Source organism: Barbus barbus (assembly GCF_936440315.1).
Source record: "Barbus barbus genome assembly, chromosome: 32".
NCBI lineage: Eukaryota > Metazoa > Chordata > Actinopteri > Cypriniformes > Cyprinidae > Barbus > Barbus barbus.
Genome location: NC_136760.1, coordinates 25,411,065 through 25,425,112, shown reverse-complemented (window position 1 = coordinate 25,425,112; position 14,048 = coordinate 25,411,065). Strand labels below are relative to the sequence as shown.

Sequence of the window (14,048 nt, the reverse complement as noted above, 5' to 3'; positions counted from 1 at the left end):
GGCGTGTCAAACTTAAAGCAACCAAACAAAATAAAAAAAATACAATCATAAATTGATCAAAAGTTGCCGTATAGACATTTATAATGTTACGAAAAAATATATATTTCAAATAAATGCTGTTCTTTTGAACTTTTTATTCATCAAATAATCCTGAATAATAATTTATTAATGTTTCTACAAGAATATAAAGAAGCACAACTGCTAAAAAAAAAAGTTTCTTGAGTAGCAAAACATCATATTAGAATGATTTCTGAAGGATCATGTGACACTGAAGACTGGAGTAATGATGCTGAAAATGCAACTTTGACCACAGCAATAAATTAGATTGAAAAATATATTCATATAGAAAACTGTCATTTTGAATTATAATAATATTTCAAAATATTGCTATTTTTTAATCAAATAAATGCAATCTTGGTGAGCATAAGTAACTTAATATTTCAAAAATATCACCAATGCCAAAATTTTGAATGGTAGTGCAAGATAATGATTTTATGATACTCTGATAATTATTCGTTCTATGGAAGCTCTGAAATCACATTTATGTCCCTATTCAAATTCAAAATCATTGAAGATTGACACCAGTTGTTGAATGACTTAACCCAATATGATTCTAAACAGACAAAATAAAATAATGTTCTAAAATAATGTTCCTCACAAAAATGGATCCTCACAATTTTTTAATTGGTACATTGCTCCTTTAAAACATGAAATGACAACACATATAGATGGACATATATTATTGAATAGTAAAGTAGGTTTCAAATCCATTTTGATTAATTTTGAGGATTTTGAAGTTTGAAGACAGTTCTAATGCTGAGTTGGAGTCTGGATCTGATTCTAGTCAAAAGTATGATTCGTCTGTCTGACCAGAAGGAAACCTTTAAATCAGCGTTTTCTATGGCTTTACATCTTTATACAGTTACTGTAGGGTACAGATATACGTTCCAGGTTGAAGATACTCAAACTGGGTTATTGCTTTGCCTGTGGAGAGAGTCTGAACTTGAGCGAGAGATTATTCAGGGTGGTATATGTCTAACAACTGTCATCAGCTGTAGAAAGAGACCATTTTTCAAAGCTCAGTTGCTAGACGAGATGCACCAGTGTGTTTCAGCGTTAAAGAAGTATATCGACCATGACTCACCCCCCTCTACAAACACACACACACACACACACACACACATGTATACTGTATAGTCTCTCTCTTACTGTCAGGATAAAATCTCTCATAGCCTCTGTTTTACATTTTAACTTTTTTTTTTAGTTTTTAATAGAATTCTCTTAATAGAACTTAAAAAATATAATCTATAATGTATATTGGACATAGCTGGGTGGACTAAAGACACACATACTACTCAAAAGTCTAGTAAATGAGCTTCCTAAATGAGCTTCCTACCTAAACTGCAAGTTAAGGCATCAAAAGCACATTTACAGAACAAAGGTAACATTGATGTACAATTTCTTAACCTAATTTAATTACAGTCAAAATGGCAAGACAAATTTGAGCTGCTCGGAGACAGAGAAAATTAGACATTTAGAGAGAAAGTTATTTTCAGACAGTTTAACTTGCACTGACACAACTGCTGGAGAACATCATGACAACCTTGAGTGAATGACATTCTTACAAGAAGACAAAACATATGACATCTTTAGATTTCTAAAGAGATATAACTGCAGTCTTATAAGCTAAATTGAAATATGTCTGATAAATAATGTCAACCTTTCAAAATATAATGAATAATCATTTCATGTTCACTCGAAAAATGTTTGTTTACTTTTTTCTGGTTATATAACACTCTTTTCAAATATTTACTGTATAATATTTATCCTAAAAAAAACTCAATACCTGAATTAAAAAAATATATATATTTACATGTAATTTCTGTAATAATTGTATATGTATTTATTATCATTACCATTACTATTGTCACGAATCCTGGCTTGCCCTTCCACTCATTCACCACCAGAGGTCACCCGTTCACCACATGGACTTTTCACACTACACAGCACACTGGACTCAATTTCCCACAATCCATTGCACTGACGACTTGCACAGCTGTTCACTATTTCGCCCACACCTGATCACCATTTCACAATCACCATCACTCTATTTAAGCCTGGGACTTGCTCTTGCTCACCGCCGAGTATTGTTAGCGTTTATCACTTATCTAGAGATAGCAACCTTACAGAGCCATTGTTATAGCCTTGCCTTGCCTTGTTTATCTTGCCGTGTCTGACCCTGCCCGTGTTTCCTGGATTTACCCCTTTGCCTTGACGTTTGGACTGTGTTCGCTCCCTGTTTGGATTATTGCTCTCGACTCTGGATTATCTCTCTGCCTTGCCCCTTTGGATACTGTTCGCTGATCATTGACCCACGCTTGCTCCACGGATTGCTGTGTCTTGCCTCTGCCATACCTGTTTGCCACTGTCTGACCCTGCCTGTTTTCTGACCATGTTTTTTAATAAAGCTCTGCATATGGATCCGCACGTCTCACGTCTCGTCAGCCCCGTAACAGAATACTCGGCCAAAAAAAGGATCCAGCGGCTTTTCTAGAGGACATTGGCCAGGTATGGACTGTGCACGACTGTTATTAACCCTCGAGCAGGGCTCGCGACCGCTCGAGGATTATATTCAGGAGTACTTAGACCTCGCCTATTTTTCTGATCTGCCGGACTACGCACTTATTGACTTTTTTTGTGAAGGCATTAATCAGCCGCTCCGGTCAAGGTTAATCCGCGAGGGTCCCCGTTCATCTCTCAGTCAATTTATGGACTATGCTTTACTTTGTGTGGGCTCCTCTTTTACTGTGGGTGTCGCGGAGGAACGCGACACCTCACTCACTCACAAAATGGCGGCAGCAACAGCATCCCTTCACGTCATGCCTGCCAAGCCAGAGTCTGCTCACGTCGTCGCTGTCAAGCCAGAGTCTGCTCACGTCAAGCCAGAGTCTGCTCACGTCAAGCCAGAGTCTGCTCACGTCAAGCCAGAGTCTGCTCACGTCAAGCCAGAGTCTGCTCACGTCAAGCCAGAGTCTGCTCACGTCAAGCCAGAGTCTGCTCACGTCAAGCCAGAGTCTGCTCACGTCAAGCCAGAGTCTGCTCACGTCAAGCCAGAGTCTGCTCACGTCAAGCCAGAGTCTGCTCACGTCAAGCCAGAGTCTGCTCACGTCAAGCCAGAGTCTGCTCACGTCAAGCCAGAGTCTGCTCACGTCAAGCCAGAGTCTGCTCACGTCAAGCCAGAGTCTGCTCACGTCAAGCCAGAGTCTGCTCACGTCAAGCCAGAGTCTGCTCACGTCAAGCCAGAGTCTGCTCACGTCAAGCCAGAGTCTGCTCACGTCAAGCCAGAGTCTGCTCACGTCAAGCCAGAGTCTGCTCACGTCACGCCTGCCCAGCCAGAGTCACAGCACGTCTCAGTGCTCCAGCCAGAGTCACGTCACGCCTCAGCTCCTCAGCCAGAGTCACGTCACGCCTCAGCTCCTCAGCCAGAGTCTCTTCACGCCTCCGCCGAACTGCCAGAGGCTGTTACCACAGATTCAAGGTCAGTCCTTCGAGTTATGATATCCAGTGTGATGGACCCACCACTGATGTCGGTGCGAGTAGCTGGCATTCCCAGGGCCTCAACCTTGGCTGTTACAGAGACTGTTCCCCTGATCTCAGTGCTTCCCGTTATGGCGGTTGCCATTTTGAGTGTGTGGGCTGCACACTGTGCTGCTGAGGCCTCTTCTGTCCACGAGTTTGCCCCAGTGCCTCCAGAGGTGGCGGCTTCCGCTGCAGAACCTCTTGAAGTGGTGGCACCTACTCCTGACCTCATGGTCTGCCCTGTCACGGCCATGGAGGTCGTTCCTGAACTCCCTGTCTGCCCTGTCACGGCCACGGAGGCTGTCCCTGAACTCACTGTCTGCCCTGTCACGGCCAGGAGTGCCGTTCCCGAGCCTCAAGTGTCCGCGCTGCAAGAGCGCCCTCAAGTGTCCGCGCTGCAAGAGCGCCCTCAAGTGTCCGCGCTGCAAGAGCGCCCTCAAGTGTCCGCGCTTCCAGAGCGCCCTCAAGTGCCCGCTCCTCCAGAGCGCCCCAAAGAGGCCGCCTGTGAACTCACGCCCTGTCCTGTCACGGCCAAAGAGGCCGTCTGTGAACTCACGCCCTGTCCTGTCACGGCCAAAGAGGCCGTCTGTGAACTCACGCCCTGCCCTGTCACGGCCAAGGAGGCCGTCTGTGAATCCTCGTCCTGGCCAGTCACGGCCATGGAGGCCGTCTGTGAACCTTCGACCTGCCCGGTCACGGCTCCTGTGTTCATGGGGACTCTCTCTGTGTTGTCTGTCTCTGTTCTCCCTGTGGTGTCTGTCTCTGTTCTCCCCAGATCCCTGATCCTGCCATGGCTTCCTGACCAGTCCGCTTTACCGTGGAGATACTATGCCCAGTCTACGCCACACTGGTGGGCTCCGTCTACTCTGCCGTGGTGGTCAGCTGTCTGGCTCTGGGGGTCTCCTGCTCCGCCCAGGTGGAATCTGGTCCCGTCCTGCCCTGCAACAAGGACTCTCTCAGTGTTGTCTGTCCCTGCTCTCTCGGTGTTGTCTGTCCTTATTCTGCCCAGATCCCAGTCTCCGTCACGGGTTCCTGCCCTGTCTGCCTCCCTGTGGTGGTCCTCTGCCCTGCCATGGTGGTCTTCTGCTCGGGTCTGGTGGTTGTCTGCCCCGCCGTGGTGGTCTTATGCTCGGGTCTGGTGGTCATCTGCTCTGCCCTGGTGGGCTCTGGTCCCGTCTGCTCCGCCCTGGTGGGCTCTGGTCCCGTCTGCTCCGCCCTGGTGGGCTCTGGTCCCGTCTGCTCCACCCTGGTGGGCTCTGGTCCCGTCTGCTCCGCCCTGGTGGGCTCCGGACCCGTCTACTTCGCCCTGGTGGGCTCCCGTGCCGTCTGCTCCGCCCTGGTGGGCCTCTGCTCTGTCGGTCCTGACCTGTTCTCTGGCTTCGCCCTGGTTTTCTGCTCTGCCGGTTCTGCCTCTATCCCCGGTCTTCCCACGTCCTCAAGGACCTGGCCCTCCGTCCCTCCCCCTGCTCCGCCTCCGCGCCACCGCCCTCCTGGATTGTTTAGGAGCATCTGGAAGCCGCTCCTTGGGGGGGGGCTATGTCACGAATCCTGGCTTGCCCTTCCACTCATTCACCACCAGAGGTCACCCGTTCACCACATGGACTTTTCACACTACACAGCACACTGGACTCAATTTCCCACAATCCATTGCACTGACGACTTGCACAGCTGTTCACTATTTCGCCCACACCTGATCACCATTTCACAATCACCATCACTCTATTTAAGCCTGGGACTTGCTCTTGCTCACCGCCGAGTATTGTTAGCGTTTATCACTTATCTAGAGATAGCAACCTTACAGAGCCATTGTTATAGCCTTGCCTTGCCTTGTTTATCTTGCCGTGTCTGACCCTGCCCGTGTTTCCTGGATTTACCCCTTTGCCTTGACGTTTGGACTGTGTTCGCTCCCTGTTTGGATTATTGCTCTCGACTCTGGATTATCTCTCTGCCTTGCCCCTTTGGATACTGTTCGCTGATCATTGACCCACGCTTGCTCCACGGATTGCTGTGTCTTGCCTCTGCCATACCTGTTTGCCACTGTCTGACCCTGCCTGTTTTCTGACCATGTTTTTTAATAAAGCTCTGCATATGGATCCGCACGTCTCACGTCTCGTCAGCCCCGTAACAACTATTATTATTATCATTATTATTGTTGTTGTTGTTTTTTATTCATAAGTCTTACAAAACACAATTTTTAAATAAAATATTCAACCTCAAAATCAATATCTTAATTAAAAAAAGTATAAATAATAATATGGTTATATAATAATATTATAATATTTAATTATATTATGTAATAATATTTTATGTGATTATTATAATTATTATTATTTGCACCATCTGCATAATAAATCCTGTCTAAACAGACCACTAAACATTTATAAATACATTATAAAATATATAATATAAATATTCATCTTTCATCTCATTTGTATCTGCATTCATATATTCTTCATAATAAAGTCACATTGATTTGCTAAATAATTGTATGGGCATGAAGTTATGAAAATTGTTTACAGCAAGTAGTATTAGCATGTTTTCTTGGTTACTAGTACAAGAAGTCGAGCTTTTTAAGTGATATTGATTTCAGAAGTCAAGATGAACTGAAGCATACCAAGCAAACATTTTCATTGTTCAGAATATGTATTGGCTTTATTAATAATTTTCAAACCTTCGCTCTATTCTAAAGCACACTTGAAGTGTTAAACATGTAAAAGCGTAGTAGCAAAGGTTGAATCTGTATCGTCAGTTCAGCCTCAGTTTTAGAGAGCTTGTGCAGGATCTGTGCTGCTAAGATATTCCATTCACTTCCTCTCATTATAGACTTTGCCATCTGAAAGACAGAAAGCCCTCAACAGGAGTGAACTTTTCATCTCTCAAGGACTAATCTTTGAACGGCACATGAGTCCAACTGCAATCTAATTCATCACTGCCTACCTGAAGGTGTCTGCAGTTAAAGACTTATGATCAGGGAAGAGCACAGGTGTAACACACTGGCGCTCTGCTGGACGGCAAGAGTGTTTGGAATTAAATGCAGCGCTATATGATACACCGTTCAGCTGCATCTGAATCTCTGGTCTGTTTTCAATTTAACTTGTTCACTGTGGGTAAATTTAATATTTTAAGGGGTCACTTCATCTGCTTTGGTCGATTGGATTTTATTTTTTATTTTATTTAATTTTTTGCAAAGAGCAAAGTTTATGTGGTGTAAATCTAAGCTTGCAACCTTGCAGCTTGCATGGTTTATCGATCTAAGCATGAAGGTCCACCCCTAAACAAAACAATCGTACAAATTTATAAGAATTCCCCAAGGCACCAAAATGTAAAATAGTTAAAAATGGATTGTGTTGGTCAGTCACTGAGCAGTGAACTTTAGTTCTATATTTCCATTCTCTTCATTTTCTTGTCATTGTGTAAATAAATGTATGAAATCATGTGTAAATGCATTTTCTGCAAGGTTTGGACTCTGGAAATGTCTTAAAAACGTATTTATAATGCATAAAAACAGCCACAGGAGGATAAAAGGGTCAGCTATACTCAGTTATAGAAACACTTCAGTTTAAACACACATGCATTATTAAATATTTAAAAGGTTCAGAGTTTAAAGATTCTGCAGAACAGGAATGACCCTAAGATGCATGCTATATAAAGCGTGTAGTATACATTTGTCAGATTACCAGAATCAAATGGCATAATTCGTTTTTTATGCATACTCATTATGGGTCTTCATTACACCCTCTTAAACAGTCTTCAGTGCACGCTCTAGTTGATTAAACTAAACTATGATTGAAAAAGAGCTGAAATTTGAACTAATTTCGGTATCATTTCATAAGCACAAATCAAACCCCCTCTCTTCCCACACACAAACACACAGACGGAGGGAGTGACAGCCTCGCTTCGGTTATTCGCTCCGTAAAATCTCAGCCGACAATCCTCTGATATTGTTACATCAAGTTAAATAAGAAGATTAAATTTACAAAGGAAAAGCTGTTTAAAAAGAATCTAAAAGCAGAACCTGAAAGAGTCTAGGGAGTAAACAGAAAGCATTTTTATAAAGCCCTCTGATGAATGCTAGCCAAACAGCGAGCCAGAATCACAAAGGTAGGAAAATGGGTGCTGGGATCATAAATTCTCCCTCCTACCTGAAACGCGCTTGGGTGTCAAAAGTAGAGTGTGGATATTCCTGGAGGCTGCAGCTGGCCTACATATGCTCAACGCCGTTTGATTTGTCCGCAGCAGTGGCTTTTCCTGACGCTGGAAAATTCCCATTTCCTCCGGACTGATCCAGGTGGTCTCAAGAGCTAAAGTGTTGTTTAGATATAACTGCAAATGAGAAAAGGGAAATCAGTTACAGAATTGTGAAAAAAATGGCGTTTACCCCAGAACAGTTGTTCTTAAATACCCACAAGCGGATATGAGGTTTACATTAAATATACACTAGAACTGCATTTATAGTGTATGGGAAGTTATTAAGCAGTAATGAAGCTTTTGCAAGCATTTGTTCTTTGGCTAAAAATATATCAAGAAGAAAACTCATCGGTTTCATTGCCTTTTTTTAGGCAAGTATTGTATTATATTATATTATATACAAAAACTATGCATTTAATAAATACTTTATCACTCTAAAGAATGGTGCTATACAGCTCTAAAAGTGATTATTGGCTTGTAATCATAGGGGAACCACTTTTGGTGCTATATAGAACCGTATCTTTAAGGTGCTATACAGCATCTTTGTCAAATGGTGCTATGTAGAACCATAAGAGGTGCTATATCGCATTGTATTTCTTCAAAAAAATGGTGCTAAACAGCACCAACAGTGGTTCTTTGGCTCCTAAAGAACCTTTAAAGGGGCTTAACAGGTTCTTTGTATGGCAGTGGTGCTATATAGCACCTTAATCACACCAAAGAACCACTGAAGAACCGCTGAAGAACCATACAGGAGCTTAATAGGTTCTGTATATGGCAGCGGTGCTATATAGCCCCTCAAAATAGAATAGAATGAGACTCTTTGCATCAGTTATGACAGAAAATTAGGAGAAAACATTCTGAATTATCATAAAAATAACATCACAAGCTAATAATTACTTTTATCTTTTGATTTTGAGGTGAAACATGGCATTCTTGACAGGTTTTGTGAGATTCACCAAATATTATCAAATACCATGAATGCCTCTTTTACCTTGTAGTCAGGCACACGTTTTTCCACCCAGCCCTTGCCATAGTGTGGAGGCAGGACTCTCCGGTATACGTGAGGAAACACTGGAATTAGATCCACACTTGCAGAAGGTTGGAAACCCAACACATGAGGCCTGGATGGGATCTCCCACTGGGACAACCAAGCAGAAGAGAAGAACAAATTACCACTGTGATGTATTCAGATCCATCTCATTGAGAAGAAGTGAAGAACTGAATCAGGCCTGGCTGGAATGAAAGCTGTTAAGAAATTGTTTTGGTCATTTATGGGAATGTTTTGGAAGTATTTTTGGAATAACACCTGCTGTTCTTCACCAACTGCAACAGAATAAATGATCAATTGCCAAGTATTAGCACAAAACAGGAAATGTTTTTCCTCATAACATTTATGGCAGCAGACTTTTCTGGAACAGAGGAACCACTAAACCTCTTGTTGGAGGTTCTATACTGTGGGATGATTGGGAAATTGACTTCGTTCGTTGGCATCAGTGGTTCCATAAAGAACTTTTAACATCCATGGAGCCTTTCAAATTCAAAAAAAGCTTCTTTGTTAAAGGTTCTAAAAATCATTTTTAAAATGTTCTTCACACTAAGAAGAAATGGTTATTTTAAGAACTGTTCACTGAAAGGTTCCTTTGGGAACCAAAAATGTTTGTTTTTTTTCTATGGGGGGAAAAACAACTTTTGGGAACTTCATTGTAATGAGTGCAAGACTATTAGTATTTGGGTTCACTGAATCACCAGTTTATAGATGTTTTCTAAAGAACTGAAAGTTATTTGTTGAACTTTTTTGTGGAAAACAAGCCACTTTGACTGCAACAGCCAATTTTTATCTTCAAGAATGTGAAATGTGAAGACTTTAAGGCCATTTATTCATTGTTGGATACTGTTGTTTTTGACTGTGCTTCAAACTCATTTTAAACACACAACAATCATTTCAATATGAAATCAAAACTGGATTTTAATAACCATTCCTGATCCAAACCACCTTTCAGTACAGTACTTTTATACAATATTAAGTATCACTTAAAAACACATCATATTACAAGGAAAAATGGGTTGTGGTCATTACATGTTGACTTTCAAGCTAGGAAAGTTCTCTGAAGGTTACGCTGTATTCTTCTGCGTTCAGCATAGCACCTTGTTCTAGCACGCTCGGCTCTACGTCAATGCCTCTCTGCAGTAGCAGTCAATCAAAGGCTTCTGAAGGCTGTCTGCAACTCAAAGTCTCTGTTTAAATAATATACTCTTTCCTCCCACTGTCTCTCTATCTCTCTCTGGTTCCAGTACAGTGCGACTGAGTTCATGCTTGCTGCCTCCTCTGAACCGCACTTTAATGATGTGAAAGTACAAAGTTCTCAATGTGGAGCAGTGGTGATCATGCCTCTGCCCGGCACACAGATTAAATGTCACGCTGAGTTTGAGTCGTGAGGGGGAAGCAACTGCGGATGTGAGGGTCATCTTGAGCGCAGTGCCTCTAGTGGTAAAGCAATACAGATGAAGGGAGGTAATGAATTTAGATTTTTCGGTTTTAACAGTGATTTCAGCTCACCAAAAGTGATCAAATGTTATCAAAATCAAATATTTTCCTGCATATTTCAGTCCTTTCTGGCCATATTACTAGGCATATTCTAGCAGCTGCCAGTCCTTCAAATTAAACTGTTTAAAGATTTAATCAAAGGCACCTTGACTTGACTAATTCATTACCAGAGCAAGTCAAAATGCTCAGATGAAGACTTTTCTTCTTGTGGCAGTGATTGAATAACTAAGCTTAATGCAATGTTTTACAATATATTTATATTTACTGCACAAATGGTAGCTGCACATACTTTTGATACACAAATTACTATGGGATCACTGTACCACATATAACACAGAAAACAACACTCATTTTACCAAAACTTGACTGGATAACTAGATATGAATGTATGCATGTGGGTAATGTTTATATGTTTGTCAATGAATGGGATGATCTTTTTTTTTTGTATGAAAATATGTTTAATACATTTAGATTTCCCCATGAAATTGGCAAAAATGAACCTAGTGTCCTCCACTATTCATACTCTTTCCGACAAGAAAGCACTTGAGCACGATAAACTCATAATTATGACTTCAGAAGTGGGAAATAAGACATTTCAGACAGCATGTGAAGACAGCAGTAATTAACTAAGATAAAAATTTAAGTTTTGTGGATTTCAGTCTATGTTTGTTTCCTCTTAGATCTTCTAAATGCTCTCCTACAAGTTTACAAAGTATGCACATGTAAAACGTATAGTCTTTTTTTTTTAAATTTACCACAAATATGTATGACTCATCTTTTTCCATAGGGCTGTATACATTTTCTTTATTCTTATTTGCCCCACCCCACCCCCCATGAGAATGAGTCAAGATCTCAACAGCAGGTAGCCAATCATTACTCACAGGTGTGATGCAAACTAAAGGCTTCTGGCTATTAAAAACAAAACATGAGCCCTTCAGTTTTTACCCCAGATTCCTGTTTCAATACGAAATCACATCATCGCATCAACGCAGGAAAGAAAATGGTACTTGGGGTTTTTAATGCATCAGGATGCCATCTTAACGCCTTTAATGAGAGATCATCATGCAATATTTGTTCTTTAGCAATTTCAGTACTGACATTAACTTATACAAATAATCAACAGGGTATTGCGTAATAAGTTGAATAGTACTATATCTAAACATTATATTCAGGTAAAATCTCCAGTAATAATTCATTACTTTTCAGGACTTTTGCAGCCATAAGTTGAATTAAAGGCATAAAGTACAGTATATTATGGATGCAATCTTATCCTTAAAGACAATTTTAAAGTATTTTATTGGCATTATGTAACTCCATAGAGATCTGTCCTAAAGCCTAACCCTTCAGCAACAGAGTAAAAGTCAAAAACATTTAAGACAAAACTTTTCAACAAAATCATAGTTTTTTCATTTAATTTGACAGAAGCAAATGTTTCTGATGCATGCATGTGTTATTATACATACATGTGCATATTGTCATGCACACCATATCAAACATCTACATAAATTCTGAAATTCTGATTCAGATTAATAACAGAATGCATAGGCATAGTAATGATGGTCTCCCAAAATATGGGGGACTGAACATCTAATCTATATTCTATATATTGCTATCTGGGATCTCATATCAATTACTGTTGCTATTATATATTTATCAACTTAATTTAACATTAAATGTTCAGTAGAGAAAGCGGGGCTTTTTATTTCAAGCCCTGTTACCTGAACATTGGGCAGACTGAACTGACTGATGGTCGCGGGTTCCGTGGCGGCAGGACGCATCAAAGGCACAAACGGATCGCAGGACATCTGCCATCCCGAGACCGTCTGAATCACCGGAGGAGGGCGAGAGGAGATGAGCACGGGAGGAGCGGAAGCCACCCTACACAGTCCGGAGGTGTTCGGGACCATCCAGAGCCACGGAGGAGCTTCGGCGCTCACGTGCCACAGCCGTGGCTGAGCTTTAACGCGCTGGACCGGGATCATTCCTGCTGCATCCTATATATAGATCAAAAGAAGGGTGGATGGATACCGAGAAAGCTGTCCGTGCAGTGACACTGAAAAAAAAAAAAAAAAACAGATAGATAGATAGATAGATAGATAGATAGATAGATAGATAGATAGATAGATAGATAGATAGATAGATAGATAGATAGATAGATAGATAGATAGATAGATAGATAGATAGTATTTTAGTCATTTAATGAGGAATTTAGCAGATAGATAGATAGAGCACATTTATCCGCACCCCAGCGACAAAAATAGACGGTTTTATCATACTGGACCACTGTCCAGAAGTCAGTTGTGTCCATATTTTAGCACATATTCCGCATGCATGAATGAATTATTTAAATGCATGGCAAAAACTCAGAGAACCTCGCAAGAGTCTGTAAAAACGAATGTGTGCATTGGGCAGAGACAATCTTGCTGTAAACATACAAAACTCATTATGTTAGGGTACTCTGAGAATCAGAATATGAATTAAACATGTGCCCACTGAAACATAATAAACAGGCTCCCCTCCCAAATTCTGCAGCACGTGCATGCGCATGGACTAAAACAGGTGGATGCAACGCATTGTCAAAAAAAGCATTTCTGTGTAACTTAAATGGAAAAGTTTTTCTGGCTCGTGCTCTAAAATAAACCACACCATGACTGCGCCTAGATGAAATTTCCAAAAGTAATGAGGTTTTTTATACTGCACTGTCCAAAAGTCTCTGAAAGTTTATGCATATTTTAGCACATCACAAAAGCGCAAAAACGCACATGCATAAATTATATTAACCACATAAGTAGAACTCAAACATCACCACATGACTTGCCTGTTTTCTCCACAGATGATCCTAACCATCACGTAAATCAGAATCTGATAAAAAAGCCCAGACTCCCCTCCTACAATTCTGCAGCACATGCATGGACCTAAACAGGTGCAAGGCACCTCTTATCAAGAGCTTTTCTGTGTAACTTAAACAGAAAAAAAAGTTATTCTGGCGTTTATTTTTATTTTTAAGATGCACCAAACATTAGATGCAAACTCACCTATAGTATGAGGGGCTTGACAAATCCCTTTAGCTCAACATAAGTTGTCTGTTAGTTTCGCTGGAAATAAATGAATAACGCAAAATACAAAGAGATAAGTTAAATATGAAAACGTATCTGCAGACGGAGATTTCTAAGAATATCCGGTAAGAAAGGTGTCCAAAGTGTCCAAAGCGCAGAGAATACACGGATCTCCGTGCGTGCGTTCAAGCGCTTTCCATGTGCACGATCACACCGGCGGGTTGTTAATCTCGCTCACAAGAGCTCCGTTGGAATCTCTTGGAAATCTGTTCACTGTCAAGCCGATGATTCTCCAGCCTCCCGCTGTGGTGCCTCGTAAAGCATCGCAAAATCACCCCTCATTACATTATAATCCTCTGTTTCTCATTCATGCTTGTAGAACTTGTGTATGTTATGTAGGCAATCCTCGATGATGAACAGATTCGACTGTGTTTCTGCTCTGCTGAAAGTCCTCCTGGCAGTCCAGACCGGGTGCATTTGCGTTCTGAGCGGATCTGATGGCGCCGTGCGCAGCACAACACAGTGCGTCAGGACGCGCAAAGACGCACAACTCGCACTCTGGTGATCTGGGATGATTAGAATATTGTGACAGCTGTTTTAATCCTTTAACAGTGACACGATTTACCTTGTATAAAACCTAGATGGAAGTTGTTGTTTTGTTTTTTTAACCCTCTTGTTCT

At 41.4% G+C, this 14,048-nt stretch overlaps 1 protein-coding gene across 1 annotated transcript in view; it reads right to left on the bottom strand.

The window, feature by feature from the left end:
* The window catches only part of LOC306852199 (transcription elongation regulator 1-like protein), a gene marked incomplete at both ends in the record, with an annotated part of 80,887 nt that extends 68,593 nt beyond the window's left edge, over positions 1-12,294 (bottom strand). The window contains 3 exons of the mRNA XM_079388882.1: positions 7,722-7,902; positions 8,759-8,905; positions 12,031-12,294. Coding sequence (XP_079245008.1) covers positions 7,722-7,902; positions 8,759-8,905; positions 12,031-12,294 — 592 coding nt within the window. The remainder of the gene's footprint in view (positions 1-7,721; positions 7,903-8,758; positions 8,906-12,030) is intronic.
* Between the last annotated feature and the right edge of the window lie 1,754 nt (positions 12,295-14,048).